Below are 14,308 nucleotides of genomic sequence, written 5' to 3' on the forward strand. Positions count from 1 at the left end.
CTGCAGATTAAGGGTCTTACCGACCCAAATGATGTAAGTGTAGTCCGTGCGCGTATTGGGAGTTTAAATTTTAAAACCCCTTGGACGTCCAGATGTGGCGAATCAATGGGCTCAATTGAAAAGTCTGAAAAGAAAATTGAAAATGAACGTCTTTCAACAATAATGAAGAAGTAGGGTAAGTGTACCATTTATTCGCCCACCTAAAAAACGTACCATTTATTGGCCCACCTGTACCATACGCCACATAAGTCTGAGCTGGACAAGTTTTTCAAGATCCAATTTCATCAAAAGAAAGGGCTTCAAGACTGCTATCGAAACAGTGCTATTCAAAAATTGTAGTCATAAAAACAAAAATTAGAAAAATAAATGTGGGCAGGTGGGCCAATACATGGTACGTTTTTTAGGTGGGCGAATAAATGGTACACTTACCCTAAGCCAGTCTACTCAGTTTGAAGGGCAGCCGGCCTTGTAAGCGCTAGGTCGCGGGTTCGATTCACGCCTAAACAGGTTCGTTCTCTCTCCTTCTTCTCTTTCGGGACGATAAGAAAAAAAAATTGTCCGAATTGTGGTCAGTAAATTCGTCATCTGCCTTCAGCATTACACTCTCGTCCTTCCCCCTTTCAGATAGACAGGGCTATGGCGTTTGACTCCAATAGTACTAGTCCAAGTGCTAGAGAAAAACACAAACTGAGTTCTGAAATCAATGGACTGGCTGAAAATAGTGATAGTTCTGTTGAAGTTAAGAAATCTCGTCCTCCCAGTCAAGATTTTGAAACCAGTCCTGAACAACTGCCCTATGCCATGTTAGAGGTAAGACTAGACTTGCCACGCCTAAACACATAAGGTTCGTTCTCTCTCCTTCTTCTCTTTCGGGACGATAAAAAAAATTGTCCGAATTGTGGTCAGTAAATTCATCTGCCTTCAGCATTAACACTCTCGTCCTTCCCCCTTTCAGATTGACAGGGCTATGGCGTTTGACTCCAATAGTACTAGTCCAACTGCTAGAGAAAAACATAAACTGAGTTCTGAAATCAATGGACTGGCTGAAAATAGCGATAGTTATGTTGGAGCTAAGAAATCTCGTCCTCCCAGTCAAGATTTTGAAACCAGTCCTGAACAACTGCCCTATGCCATGTTAGAGGTAAGACTAGACTTGCCAGCCTAGTTAACTTGATTGGTAACGCGTCTGCCTTGTAAGTGCTAGGTCGCGGGTTCGATTCCCGCCCGGGGCGAACTTTATTCTAAACAGACAAGGTTCGTTCTCGGAACGGCTGGCTTTCTCCTATCCTGTCGTTCTTCTCTCCTAGATTTCGGGACGATAAGACCTCTGTTGTTACAGGTCCCTCTATCAAACCTCTTAAAAATAATAATAAAATAAACCTAACCAAATTTAATTTAGACCTAAACCAAGTTTAATTCAAACCTTGAAAAAAAAATGGACCGATTGCAATACTTTCTTATTACCTTGTATAGGTTCCCTATACGTAAGGATAATAGAAAGTAAAAACTTTGTGATTTTTTTTCCAGCCTAAACTAGAAATCCTGGACGATCAGGTTGACTATCCCGAGTGCAGTGGCGTAGGGTCAACTTATGATAGGACATACAATGATTCACAACTTCCGAGTACTGGTTACAATATCAAACATCCTCCACTGAGCACCCCGGGTCATTCTGCTTCTAGTCAGCATAACTCTTTACAAGGTAAATGGATATTTTAGAGGTTTGATGGAGAGAACTGTAAAGAGTGAAGAGATTAGTACCTGCCTTGTAAGTGCTAGGTCTCGGGTTCGATTCCTCCCCCAGGGTGAACTTTATCCTAAACAGATACGGTTCGTTCTCGGAACGACTGACTTCCTCCTATCCTGTCCTTCTGCTCTCTAAATCAACCAACCAATCAGATTGCCAAAACCAATATAGTGTCAGCTCCCATGGCGTAGTGGTCACTGCGCTCGCTTTGCACGCGGGAGACCCGGGTTCGATTCCCGGCGGGGTCAAGAAATTTGTACTAATATTTAGGTAGGTACCTGTATTTGACGTCATCATCGCCTACTGGAGCGTATACCGTGACGTCAAACTTCACGATTTACCGGTATTTTTTAAATCAATTTATCTCGGTATCTAGAAGTCCTGGAAGAAAAAGAAAAATTCCGTTGATCCTCATTTTTCCTACTCTATGACTTTGAAACAACACCCAAGCAAGCGCAACTGATCTATTGAGAAGGAGGACAGGATGAAAAAAAAAGTCTGCCGAGAATGAAAATTAGCTTATTTAGGATAAAGTTTCTCCGGGCGGAAAACCTACGACCTTGCGCCTTTTTTTACGCACTTCGGTCGATGTAAAATATTGGTAAGCCCAGCCCCTATATTCTTCGTTTATGGGTATGGGTAAGCCCTGTCCTTTTCCAGCTGTTACTCACAAAACTACCTAACTGCAAACAATTTATTTTCCTCATGAGCCGCCATTTTCCGCTCCGGGTCTGAAATTAGAAAGTCCTATCCCCCCCCCTTTCCTCTTCAGTCCTCCCTCACGGTTTTGTGATTTGCATTTGCACGTGCCTTGTGATAACAAAACTGATAAGTAGATAAGTTCATTTATTTTATTATTTTTCTAATATTCAACGGTTTTTATTGTTCGTTACAGGATGAAAAAAAAAAGTCTGCCGTTCCGAGAACGAAAATTAGCTATTTAGGATAAAGTTTCCCCGGGCTGAAAACCTATACGACCTTGTGCTTTTTTTTACGCACTTCGGTCGATGTAAAATATTGGTAAGCCCAGCCCCTATATTCTTTGTTTATGGGTATGGGTAAGCCCTGTCCTTTTCCAGTTGTTACAAAACTACCAAACAGCAAACAATTTTTTTTCCTCATGAGCCGCCATTTTCCGCTCCGGGTCTGAAATTAGAAAGTCCTATCCCCCCCCCTTTCCTCTTCAGTCCTCCCACTCCGGTTTTGTGATTTGCACGTGCCTTGTGATAACAAAATGATAAGTAGGTAAGTTCATTTATTTAATTATTTTATTATTTTTCTAATATTCAACGGTTTTTATTGTTCCTTGTAGAAGTGCTCACGTTTCGTAGGGTAATAATTTTACCTACCTACTTGATAGAATGTCCAGTGACTCCAGTGAACTGATAATTTAATTTTATTTAATTTAGCAGTGCAGGAATGTCCATATATTATAGGTAGGTACCTAGTCAAGACAGTCACAGAAAGGGATATCAAAGCTGTCATGGCTCAGGATTTCGCAGACATCATAGTGGACTGACCATTTCCAAGTAAGTAATGTGCTTTTTCTTTTTCATACTTTACCAATTACAGTACCCCCTAACAGCCTGTAGCCTGTTAGCTAAATATTAATAGACCTGTTGTTCCTGTTAAGCCTGTACAAATTAAATGTAAATAATTAACAGATAAGCAGATTTTCGAGGGGCTGGAAATATATTGGTGAAATCCACTCTTAGATTCTTTCAGGAACATAATGTTTAAGATTTTAAGGGTACTTTGTTGTATAGATATTCTATTAATTCTATATTCTAATGTAGCTTAGTGATAACTACAACACCATTTTATCCAAGACTGGGCCCCTGGTCTCTTGAGCATCATCTTCTTCACCAGTGTCAGGTATATCAGGTTCATATTTGGTCAGTCGTTGTCTGAGTTGTTTGATTTGGTCATTCTTCTTCTTGATCATTTTCTTCATGTTCATGTAGGTCGTCGTTTGATTGAACTTCCTCTCCAACTCCTGGAATAGATGAAAATAGAGAGAGTTAAAAAAAAAAAAAAAAAAGAGGGAGGCGAGAAGGAAGACAAAGAAGAGGGAGACCCCGTATAAACTACATGGATCAGATTATGGGATACGCCGGCACCAGAACTTACACCGAGATGAAGGAATGGGCACTAGACAGAGTCAAATGGAGAGAACTTGCCAACCAATCCCAAGATTGATACTATAGACAGATAAAAAAAGTCCCTCCTCGTTATTACCTACCTGGACTCAATAACATCTTGAAACGAAAGCTCAACGGATTTTAAGTTCTGTTGTCGCAGATAAGAGTACCTACACTTCCTTTTCTCTCCCTCCCCTCTCTCTCCCCATCTCTCCTCTTCCTACCTCTTTTTCTCTTCCTCTCCCTCTTTCTCTTCCTTTCCCTCTCCTCTCTCTCTTTCTCTCCTCCCCCCGATCTCTATCTCTCTTCCCTCTCCTCTCTCCCTACCTCCCTTCCTCTTTCTCTCTTTCGTCTTCTCTCCCTTCCTCTCCCTCCCTCTCTACCCCCTCCTGTTCATTTCTCTCTCCCCTCTCCCTCCCTCTCTCCCTCTCCTGTCTCTTTCTCTCTCTCCCCTTTCCCGCTATCTCTCTCCTCTCCAATGTTACCTCTTGTGCCAGTGTCAGCGTGGCTTGAGCCTGGCGGATGTCTTGTTTCATCTTGTCCAACTCCTCACTCAGCTGTTCAGATAGGACCTGTTCAAAATCATTCAGCACTGTTTCCACCTGAAATATAGAAGAAAAGATGGGAGGTTCTAAGTTGGTAGATACTTCGAAAAAAGAAAGGAAGAAAGAAAGAAAACACAGAGGTCATTTGCCTGGAGTGAATTACTCCCATAATGTCCAGATTGACCATTTGATTACCTACCTACTCCACTATTTTTCCGACTTGTGAATTCCCTAACAAGTTGGTAGATACCTCGAAAAAAGAAAGGAAGAAAGAAAGAAAAAAGTACAGAGGTCATTCGCCTGGAGTGAATTACTCCCATAATGTCCAGATTGACCATTTGATTACCTACCTACTCCACTATTTTTCCGACTTGTGAATTCCCTAAAAGTATAGGTACCTAGTCACACAAAATTGATGTAGGTAGGTTGGTTGGTAGTTAGGTGTGTACCTATTCAAATGAAATTTACGTATGGATTCCGGATTCCCCCCTCCCCTTACGGATATTACTTACCTCTTGTTTGTCCTCTGCTCTTCCCTTTGACTCATTCGTCTCTCGGTTGCTTTTCTCCAACTTCTCCTTCAGGTCTTTCAGCTCGGCATCTTTCGTGTCCATCAGCGCATTCAGCAGTTGCCTCTGCCCTTTCAGCTTCTCCGTTTCCTCTCTCAACTCTTCGTTCTGCGTGCCCAACTGTTCATTTGTTGTTTTGAGCTTCTCGATTTCCGTTTTCAGCACCGCGCTGATCTTCTCAACGCTGATCTGTTCAAGCGGTTGCAGCTTGTTGGGTTTCAGAGCGGTCATGAGGTTCACGGAAGAGTCGTTTGGAGCGCTGGCGTCGTCCAGGGATCGGACGATGTCGAGGAGGTGCTTTAAACACCACCCACGTAAGCGCAACTGATCTATTATAGGTAATTAATACCCTATGTAACAGGTATGAGTACCTATGTACTGATACCTCTTACCTATCTATTTTTACTCTAAAGGACATTCTTACTCGTATATGTAGGTACATACCTATCAATTTTGATTGTAAAACTGGAGTCTAAATTTACACTTCGAACGACCGATTTCTTGCTGTGACGAGCACATAGCATATACAGTTCAATTCACGGCGTTCATACAAATTTGACGCCTATATTGTGACGTGGTCAAACTTTCTTGACTTGGTGGGAGGAGCGTTCCCGTGCTCCTTATAAAAAATAGTTCAGTAGCGAAAACATGGATTAGTGTCTTAGATGAATTACCTTTTCTCACTCTTCTAACTAAACAGATGAAAAAAGACAACTTCCGATTTGTATCTCAATAAGAAGATCGTACAAAATAATTTATTTAGAGAAAAAATGTTTTTTAAAACAATGGCACGTGAAACAATTTGTACAAGGGTATTTTTTCCAAGTAGTGTTCATAGAGGGATCTGCACCTGCTGAGGTCTTATCGTCCGAAATCGAAGAGAGAAGCACAGGATAGGAGAAAGCCTGCCGTTCCAAGAACAAAACCAAGGTGGTAATCGAACCAATCATGACCTAGGCGCCTAGTCCCTAAATAGGTAAGGCCCTGCAGTAGGTGGGCTTGAGTAATGGCAGCTTCCTGTCCTACATACATAAAACCACTTGGAGGGCAGCGCATTTACCTTGTAAGCGCTAGGGCGCGGGTTCGATTCCTGCCCGAGCGGATTTTATCCTTGAACAGATACGGCTCGGAGCGACTGGCTATTTCCTATCCTATCCTTCTCTCTTCGCTTTCGGGGCGATAAGACCTCAACAGTTTCAGTTCCCTCTATTAAATCTCTTACAGCCAGGCTAGTTAGCTTCGAGCCAAGTTAGTCGCGGGTTCGATTCCCGCCCGAGGCGGATTGTATCAGAAACAGATTTCTTTCTCGGAGCTGCTGGATTTCTGTCCTTCTCACTCCTATCCTGTCTTCCTTCTCTCTTCGCGCTCAGGACGATAAGACTTTAGCAGTTACAGTTCCCTCTATCAAACCTCTTCGGTTTTGACTTCTGCTGATGGTTTTGACCAGGACATCCCCGGTGTTGTCCTGGCTGCGCTGGACGACGGCTTTCTCAGCGAAATCTTGCCCGTCTGCGGATTGGTACTTGAGGTCGAACGTGCCGTCGGGCCGGCGGACTTCGCTCTTGGAGAGGATGGGGATGTAGGTGTGGGGCTGCTCGTCAAGATACTGGACCGGTGCGAAGGATTGCTGACCCTGGAACTGCTGAGGTTGGAAAGACTGTTGACCCTGGAACTGCTGAGGTTGGAAGGACTGTTTGCCCTGGAATGACTGGGGTTGTTGGTCCTGCAACTGCTGACGTTGTCCAAATTGGGGCAGACCACTGACGACTCCCATTACGACGCACAGAACAAGGGTGGCAGAGTTCATGATTTTGTTCTCGGAGCGACTGGCTATTTCCTATCCTATCCTTCTCTCTTCGCTTTCGGGGCGATAAGACCTCAGCAGTTTCAGCTTCCTCTATTAAATCTCTTACAGCCAGGCTAGTTAGCTTCGAGCCAAGTTAGTCGCGGGTTCCATTCCCGCCCGAGGCGGATTATATCAGAAACAGATAAGGTTTTCTCGGAGCGGCTGGATTTCTGTCCTTCTCACTCCTACCCTGTCTTCCTTCTCTTTTCGCGCTCAGGACGATAAGACCTTTTAGCAGTTACAGTTCCCTCTATCAAACGATCAAACCTCTTCGGTTTTGACTTCAGTTTTGAGTTTTGCTGATGGTGGGTCTTGTTTTTGTGAGGGGCATGAAGGATTGAGCTCGCCCACCTCAGCAGTTTCAGTTCCCTCTATTAAATCTCTTACAGCCAGGCTAGTTAGCTTCGAGCCAAGTTAGTCGCGGGTTCGATTCCCGCCCGAGGCGGATTATATCAGAAACAGATAAGGTTCTTTCTCGGAGCGGCTGGATTTCTGTCCTTCTCTCTCCTATCCTGTCTCCCTTCTCTCTTCGCGCTCAGGACGATAAGACTTTAGCAGTTACAGTTCCCTCTATCAAACCTCTTCGGTTTTGACTTCAGTTTTGAGTTTTGCTGATGGTGGGTCTTGTTTTTGTGAGGGGCATGAAGGATTGAGCTCGCCTTACTTTTACTTGAGAGTGTAATGCTGCCTGGAACAAAAAAGTTATTGGGGAAAATATTTAGGAAAAAGAAAAAAAATAGGAAGTAAAAAAAAAAGATATTAGGAAAAGAAAACTAAACGAGGTGATGAAATATGATGTAAAATTTGAAGGTAGGTATAAACGAAAGAAAAGAAGAACACTGGGAAGATCAAAGGATATTTTATAGCTGTTTCGTAGTGGCCAAAACGCTCGCCTGGTTAACAGGAGGGCGCGGGTTCGATCCCAGCCGAGGCATGGAATTTATCCTCATTATTTGAGAAATTGGCCACGTACTAATGGAATCTCTAAGGGTTAGATAGTAGGGAACGCCTCGGTCCTTGACCTCACCTAGTTGTCTAGGTAGGGGACGTTAAACAGAGAGTAGACTAGCGTCTGGCTATGGGACTATAAACAGGCAGGAGAACAGCTAACCCTAACCAGCCTAGCGAGCTGGCAGTTCTTCAAAGGGTTCTCTCTGCTTTTAAAGACCAAGCATAAGTCCTCACGATGGTTGACTGCGGTTCAGGACGAGCCAGCCACTTTAACATGGCTAGAGCTAGAGACCATCACCCCGGTGTATAGCATGAAAGGTAGATAAGAGTTGCATGAGGAGGAGGAGGAGGAGGAGGAGGATGAAGAAGGAAAAGGTCCGGGGTTTGAACTCGTTACATTTCATACCCGTCATTGATATTCAATCTTGAATAGGATGAAAGGGAGATAAGAGTTGCATGAGGAAGAGGAGGAGGAGGATGAAGAAGGAAAAGGTCCGGGGTTTGAACTCGTTACATTTCATACCCGTCATTGATATTCAATCTTGAATAATTCGCGCCATGTTCAAAAGATTCTCTACCACCGCATCGCAAAAGTTCGCCAAAGCTACGAAAGTTCACCGCTAGAGCGCAGCATCGAATATAGTTCATAACTTCAGCGGACGGTTGGTCCAGTAACAGATTTGCACGTTTTTCAAGTTCGCAATCGACCAATTAGATCTTGTTATTATGACGTTGGGGCCCAACTTGTCTGTCACCCTAAAGGTCCCGGGTTCGAAACTCCGAGAAGAGTCTCACCCGTGATAGTTGGTATGCATACAAAATTAAAAAGGACGAGCTTTTTAACCACTCAGATTAACTAATGACTAGTAATGGCTAAGCTCGATACTTGTCAGAGAAGAAGTTTCCATTGGAATAGGCAAATTCTTACTTACCACCACACCAAGGCTTTTATCATCTTCCATACATGCTATTCGCCGAAAGCTTGGAAGAGCTCACTCCGGTTGGGTGGAAGAGCTCACTAGGTGAGAATCCTGCCATTAAAGCCTTTTAAAAAAAAAAGAAAGCTTAAGCCGCTAAAACAACAACCTCACCTAGTGGCGACCTTCCACTCAAGAGTCTGTTATTAGGATACCTACCTCATTATGTTTGCTTTCCACATCAGTCTGTTGGGTTCTTTTATTGAATCTTTAACATGGCTACAGCTAGAGACCATCACCCCGGTGTATAGCAGATACAGAAAGATATCTTTATTCTGCTATTGCCATTCGGCGAAAGCTTAAGCCGCTAAAACAACAACAACTTCACCTAGTGGCGACCTTCCACTCAAGAGTCTGTTATTAGGATACCTACCTCATTGTGTTTGCTTTCCACATCAGTCTGTTGGGTTCTTTTATTGAATTGAAGTTCCTTGTCCAGTCTTTGTCGTTCTGCTTCCACCTCACGGAGCGCCTGTTGAGCTTCTGTGAAATTGGGGGGAAAAATTGGGTCTTTATATTAAGTAAGCTTTTTTCAATGACCACCAAAAATAATGGGTCCCCCACGCTCAGACTGTCTTAAATTTCGGTCTGTCCGACCTCCGGCGGTCGGACGTGTGTGGCTTCCGATCTAGGTCCCTCAGACGGTCTGAATACTAAAGCCGGAAACTTTTTCCGCCACACGAGGCCTGTCAGACAGTCGGAGCATGAGTGGCCGGCGTAGGACATATTACACCTTGTTTCCCCTGATGGGATAGGACTGAATTCTCTATGATCCTTATCTCACCTTAGATCTCACATTCATCTACAATATATTTTTCGTCATTTCACCAATTGAAGAGTATGAAAACTCATTTTAAAACCAGCATTATTCACTATACCAGCATATTTTACCTTTGTTCAGACGGTAATTGACAAGGTTCTGGGGGTGGTTGGCGTAGGTACTTGATATTACCAGCTGACGCTAATGGATTTTTATTTAGTTAACGAAAGTTGACCAAATTGAAATGGCCAGCGTAGTTGGCTCGGAAGATCGAGCGAGCCTGGTCGCTGGTTCGATTCCCACCCCGGACGAACTTCATCCCAAATGAGGTTTCTTAAGCCTGATTCACACTATAGTGCCAGTCAAGGTCCAGTCACGGTCCGGGATCGGTCCGATCAAATGATTGTTGAAGGCAAGTAAATGCGAGTGTACACACTAGACGTTCTAGTCAAGGTACGGTAACGGTCAGCTCACACTGACCGGCAAAATTACCCGGCCGCTCGTATTTTTGGTTTTTCTCAAACTGCTGTTCAGTGTTCAATTTTTTTTCGGGAAAACGGAGCTTGGTGCGGTTATGTGAGACCTTGGGAGTTGTTTCGGTTTAGGATAGAAATTGCCGCGTCTCTTTTTCTCTCTATACAAAAACTTTATCCTCCCCTCTTTTTCTCTCTATTGCCCCTTCCTCTTTTTTCTCTCCTCTTCCTCTCTCTCTCCTTCGCCTCTTCCATCGCTTTATCTCATTGGAAGATAATGTAAAATGTAATTCGTCTATGGCTCAATGCTATAATTCGAGCTTGGTGCGATTATGTGAGACCTTGGGAGTTGTTTCGGTTTAGGATAGAAATTGCCGCGTCTCTTTTTCTCTCTATTGCCCCTTCCTCTTTTTTCTCTCCTCTCCCTCTCTCTCTCCTTCGCCTCTTCCATCGCTTTATCTCATTGGAAGATAATGTAAAATGTAATTCGTCTATGGCTCAATGCTATAATTTCAAGTACTTTGTTCTCTATTCTTCATTTAGGTTTTTATTATTCACAAAACCAGCATGAAACTTTATTGTTTTATCACTATCCATTTTGTTTGTTTTTTTTTTTTTTTACTTTTCTCATTATTTTTTCCTTCTCTTTTTACTCCGTCTTTCTCTCCCTCTTTCTGTCTCTGCCCTCTCTATAATTTTTTTTTTACTTTTCTCATTATTTTTTCCTTCTCTTTTTACTCCGTCTTTCTCTCCCTCTTTCTGTCTCTGCCCTCTCTATAATCGCCCTCTCTCTCTGTTCTTTTTCCTCTCTAATCTCTCTCTGTCACACTTCTATCTTGTTCTTTGTTCATTTGGAACATTGTCCTCTTTCACAGTGGGTCATGCTGATAGGAGAATGTCTCTTGATTGTCCTCATATCTCTGAGAGTGGCGTCTGTGAAAAATGGTGGTGTATTGTCTCTGAACTTTGGTCTTCCTTGTCCTGTAGACCTTTGAAAACTGGGTCAGTAGTTTACGAAAAAAAAAAAAAAAATGAAGAGGAGGCGAGAAGAAGAAAGAGGAAGAAGATAAAGAAGAATAAGAAAGAGAAGAAGAAGAAGAAGAAGAAGAAGAAGAAGAAGGAGAAACTAATTATCTGGGTTATTTTTTTCTGTCATAAAAAAAGAGGTGGCTGTCTAGTTTGTTGTAGTTGGGATTTTTGTCCTAAAAAAAAATGAACGAAACAAAAACCATTTCAAGTCAAAAATAAATCAAAAAAGCGGAAGATGATCCGTTTAGTCTTTTTATTTTCCAAGTTTTATAAATAATTATTTTTTATCTTGCACGAAATTTTTCCCATTTTGCTTTCTCTTTCTTAATATAAAGCCATTAAAGAAACTAATGTTGAGATTTTCACTCTGTAAATAAGAGAAATATTACATTTTCTATTACCGTTTTTTACATTATATCATTTCTATTTTAGAGCAACTTTTCCTTCTCTATTTTCCAGAATTTAATATCATCTCTTTTTTTCATTTTTTTTTGCTAACTTTTTTTAATGTTCTCTGACTCTCTCTCTCTCTCTCTCCTTCGGTCTCATTCTCTCGTGCAATTATGATAATTCTACATTTCCAGCTGAAAATTTAATATTACACCGGCTAACTTTTTTTAATGTTCTCTGACTCTCTCTCTTTCTCTCTCTCTCTCCTTCGGTCTCATTCTCTCGTGCAATTATGATAATTCTACATTTCCAGCTGAAAATTTAATATTACACCGTTTCCTTATGTAAAATTCACTCCAGACTTTCCAACATGGAACAGAACGTCATAAGTGAGAACTACTAAATATGAAGCTGCTGAAGCTTCTTCATATTCAATAGCCGTTGGAGCTGGCTTCATAAAGATGTAAGCGGCGGTAACTCCGAAATCCGAACCTCGGCAATGTACGAAGGAAGTTGTACCAGTGCAGTGGTTGCAGATGGTGCTTCGTTCTTCTTCTGTCTCCTCTTCCTCCTCCTCTTCTTCTCCTCCTCTTCTTCTCCTTCTTCTCCTCCCCCTTCTTCGCTAATTTGGCAAATGAATATGCACTGTAAAAATCAGGGCGAATCCTTTTGGCAGCGAAAAAAACGTGTTAATTTGTTCTGATCTAGAATTCCAAATTGAAACCTGCCGTCATTTATGATACACTTAGTAAATTGTACCACTACTCTGGATAATGGTAGGTACAATAAAATTAGTTACTTAGTACTAAATTCACTAAATTGTATTAGTTCTTATCTAGTTGATGAGACAATTAGTAAATTGTACTATCTATACATCTAAAAGTCTAGACACTCTAGACTCTAGATGATGGCACAATAAAATTAGTACTAGATTGTATTACTTCCTACCTAGATGATGCCCAATAAAATTAGTTACTTAGTACTAAATTCACTAAATTGTATTAATTCTTATCTAGTTGATGAGACAATTAGTAAATTGTACTATCTAGACATCTAAAAGTCTAGACACTCTAGACTCTAGATGATGGCACAATAAAATTAGTACTAGATTGTATTACTTCCTACCTAGATGATGCCATTAGTAGATTGGATAATTTCGTGCAACATTATCGAATAAAGATTCCATGAGACATTAAAAAAGACCGTCAGAAGCCAAGCTTTTGTTTAGTGCCCTCCAAATCTTCCCTGAATTCCCCTATGATTAATGAATATTATAAAAGGGCAGAGGTGAAGTTGACTTCGGAGTAGTAAAATTTATGACCATTTGAACTCTGACCCTGTCACAAATAAAGAAACTCTTAACTTTTAGACATTGTGAGTAATGCGTAATTATTATTTATCCATTGGTAGGTTTTTACAGTTAGGCTAAGAAAGAACGGGCAAGCCCTAAGGGTTCGTTTCTAGACAAAGGGCAGCAGTGTCAGTTACGGATTTTCTAAACAAGTAAATTTGAATGCTAGATGGATGTATCCTTTGCTACCATGAATGCTCAACTCCGTACACAAAAAGCCCAATCTGAGGCTTAGGTCAAACAGCCCTAAAGAATGGGTGAAGCTTCTACGAATCTATCTACCATGAATCCATGGCGAATTCGAAAGGACTATCTTATGCTACTATCCATTGGTAGGTTTTTACAGTTAGGCTAAGAAAGAACGGGCAAGCCCTAAGGATTCGTTTCTAGACAAAGGGCAGCAGTGTCAGTTACGGATTTTCTAAACAAATAAATTTGAATGCTAGATGGATACATCCTTTGCTACCATGAATGCTCAACTCCGTACACAAAAAGCCCAATCTGAGGCTTAGGTGTAGGGGTCAAACAGCCCTAAAGAATGGGTGAAGCTTCTACGAATCTATCTACCATGAATCCATGGCGAATTCGAAAGGACTATCTTATGCTAAATAAATGACATGTTTATTAGAGACCATCCACACTTCTGGGACGTTAGACATAATTTGTTGTCGGACCCAGCTGACAGGATCTCGGTATTCTTGATCAATCTTAATCATCGATAGTCAAAATATTGGCAGAGCTCGTTTTGTGTCTGGCGAACCCAAATTGTCGCGACCCGTCCGTCGAGGCTTTGGCGCACTTCCGACGACGTGCGTCCAAACATTTGCCGCACTTGGTGCACGATTTGCTCTGTATCCCCCCGGCCGCGCTACTATATTTCTTCCCAAGTCGCTTTTTCACGTTGAATTCGACTTGGATCTTCTCCCGACTTGAGCTGGTGCCCTTGGAGCGACGCACGACCTTCCTGGCGCCTCGGCCGGGCGACGACTGCGTGTGTTTCTTGGCGAACATTTCGTACACTTTGGTTTTGGCGGTTTCGACGAGTCGAGGCGCGTTTGCCGCGTACAACGCCCGTCTGCAAGAGTCTACCGTGGGCATCACCCGGTGGGCAAGAGTAGAGGAATCTCCTGCTGAGATCATCGCTGAGTCTTCAGCGGGTGGAATGCGTTTGTCGCGATCTTGTATGGGTTTCACCGCGCTTTCGGAGTGTTGATGTTCCGAGCGCACTTTTCCGCAATGAGATCCGTCCGCATTGTGACATTTGTGATGATTATGTCCGCTTTGTTTATTCTTATCACCATCATCCGCACAATATTGGGCATCATCCGCAAAAGTTCTGCTAGAATGTGATCCACGGGAATTTCGTCTCCGCCGTCGGGAACAATTTCCCTCCTCTTCTCGTCTTTGCTCCTCTTTGTAGCAGTCACTTGCTGGTCCCTTCTGCGAACTCTGACTCTCTCCATCGTTTTCAGCGTCTGCGAAGCTTCCCGCTCGAGACAAGGCGAATCGCATGACGCCATTGCAGACGA

General features: G+C 42.4%; 3 protein-coding genes across 3 annotated transcripts; 1 reads left to right on the forward strand and 2 right to left on the reverse strand.

Moving 5' to 3' along the window:
- Nucleotides 1-6: 6 nt before the first annotated feature.
- On the forward strand, nucleotides 7-1,810 carry LOC103518275. Its single transcript, XM_026830135.1, has 3 exons — nucleotides 7-33; nucleotides 956-1,141; nucleotides 1,528-1,810. Exons 2-3 carry the CDS (start codon nucleotides 968-970, stop codon nucleotides 1,717-1,719), a joined length of 366 nt encoding a protein of 121 aa, XP_026685936.1. The 5' UTR covers nucleotides 7-33; nucleotides 956-967; the 3' UTR covers nucleotides 1,720-1,810.
- A 1,734-nt stretch (nucleotides 1,811-3,544) lies between these two features.
- LOC103518276 (leucine zipper transcription factor-like protein 1) lies at nucleotides 3,545-5,273 on the reverse strand. The gene is made up of 3 exons (XM_026830132.1): nucleotides 4,946-5,273; nucleotides 4,374-4,490; nucleotides 3,545-3,743 (listed from the first exon to the last, which is right to left on the reverse strand). The coding sequence occupies exons 1-3, from the start codon at nucleotides 5,231-5,233 to the stop codon at nucleotides 3,555-3,557; spliced, it is 594 nt and encodes a 197-aa protein (XP_026685933.1). The 5' UTR covers nucleotides 5,234-5,273; the 3' UTR covers nucleotides 3,545-3,554.
- Nucleotides 5,274-5,480: 207 nt separating this feature from the next.
- On the reverse strand, nucleotides 5,481-6,776 carry LOC113471185 (bromodomain-containing protein DDB_G0280777-like). The gene is made up of 2 exons (XM_026830134.1): nucleotides 6,413-6,776; nucleotides 5,481-5,506 (listed from the first exon to the last, which is right to left on the reverse strand). The coding sequence occupies exons 1-2, from the start codon at nucleotides 6,774-6,776 to the stop codon at nucleotides 5,481-5,483; spliced, it is 390 nt and encodes a 129-aa protein (XP_026685935.1).
- Between the last annotated feature and the right edge of the window lie 7,532 nt (nucleotides 6,777-14,308).

Source organism: Diaphorina citri, unplaced genomic scaffold (assembly GCF_000475195.1).
Source record: "Diaphorina citri unplaced genomic scaffold, Diaci psyllid genome assembly version 1.1 scaffold2139, whole genome shotgun sequence".
Lineage (NCBI taxonomy): Eukaryota > Metazoa > Arthropoda > Insecta > Hemiptera > Psyllidae > Diaphorina > Diaphorina citri.

What these genes read in the sequence shown, in the direction of transcription:
- LOC113471185 (XM_026830134.1), bottom strand. Translation starts at nt 6,776, where the DNA reads ATGGGAGTCGTCAGTGGTCTGCCCCAATTTGGACAACGTCAGCAGTTG. An exon ending in CAGAAGTCAAAACCGAAGAG is followed by an intron (nt 5,507 to 6,412) that starts GTTTGATAGAGG and finishes TGCTCGTCACAG; the next exon opens with CAAGAAATCGGTCGTTCGAA.
- LOC103518276 (XM_026830132.1), bottom strand. Translation starts at nt 5,233, where the DNA reads ATGACCGCTCTGAAACCCAACAAGCTGCAACCGCTTGAACAGATCAGC. An exon ending in GAGCAGAGGACAAACAAGAG is followed by an intron (nt 4,491 to 4,945) that starts GTAAGTAATATC and finishes TCTATATTTCAG; the next exon opens with GTGGAAACAGTGCTGAATGA. An exon ending in CGCTGACACTGGCACAAGAG is followed by an intron (nt 3,744 to 4,373) that starts GTAACATTGGAG and finishes CATCTATTCCAG; the next exon opens with GAGTTGGAGAGGAAGTTCAA.
- LOC103518275 (XM_026830135.1), top strand. Translation starts at nt 968, where the DNA reads ATGGCGTTTGACTCCAATAGTACTAGTCCAACTGCTAGAGAAAAACAT. An exon ending in TGCCCTATGCCATGTTAGAG is followed by an intron (nt 1,142 to 1,527) that starts GTAAGACTAGAC and finishes TTTTTTTTCCAG; the next exon opens with CCTAAACTAGAAATCCTGGA.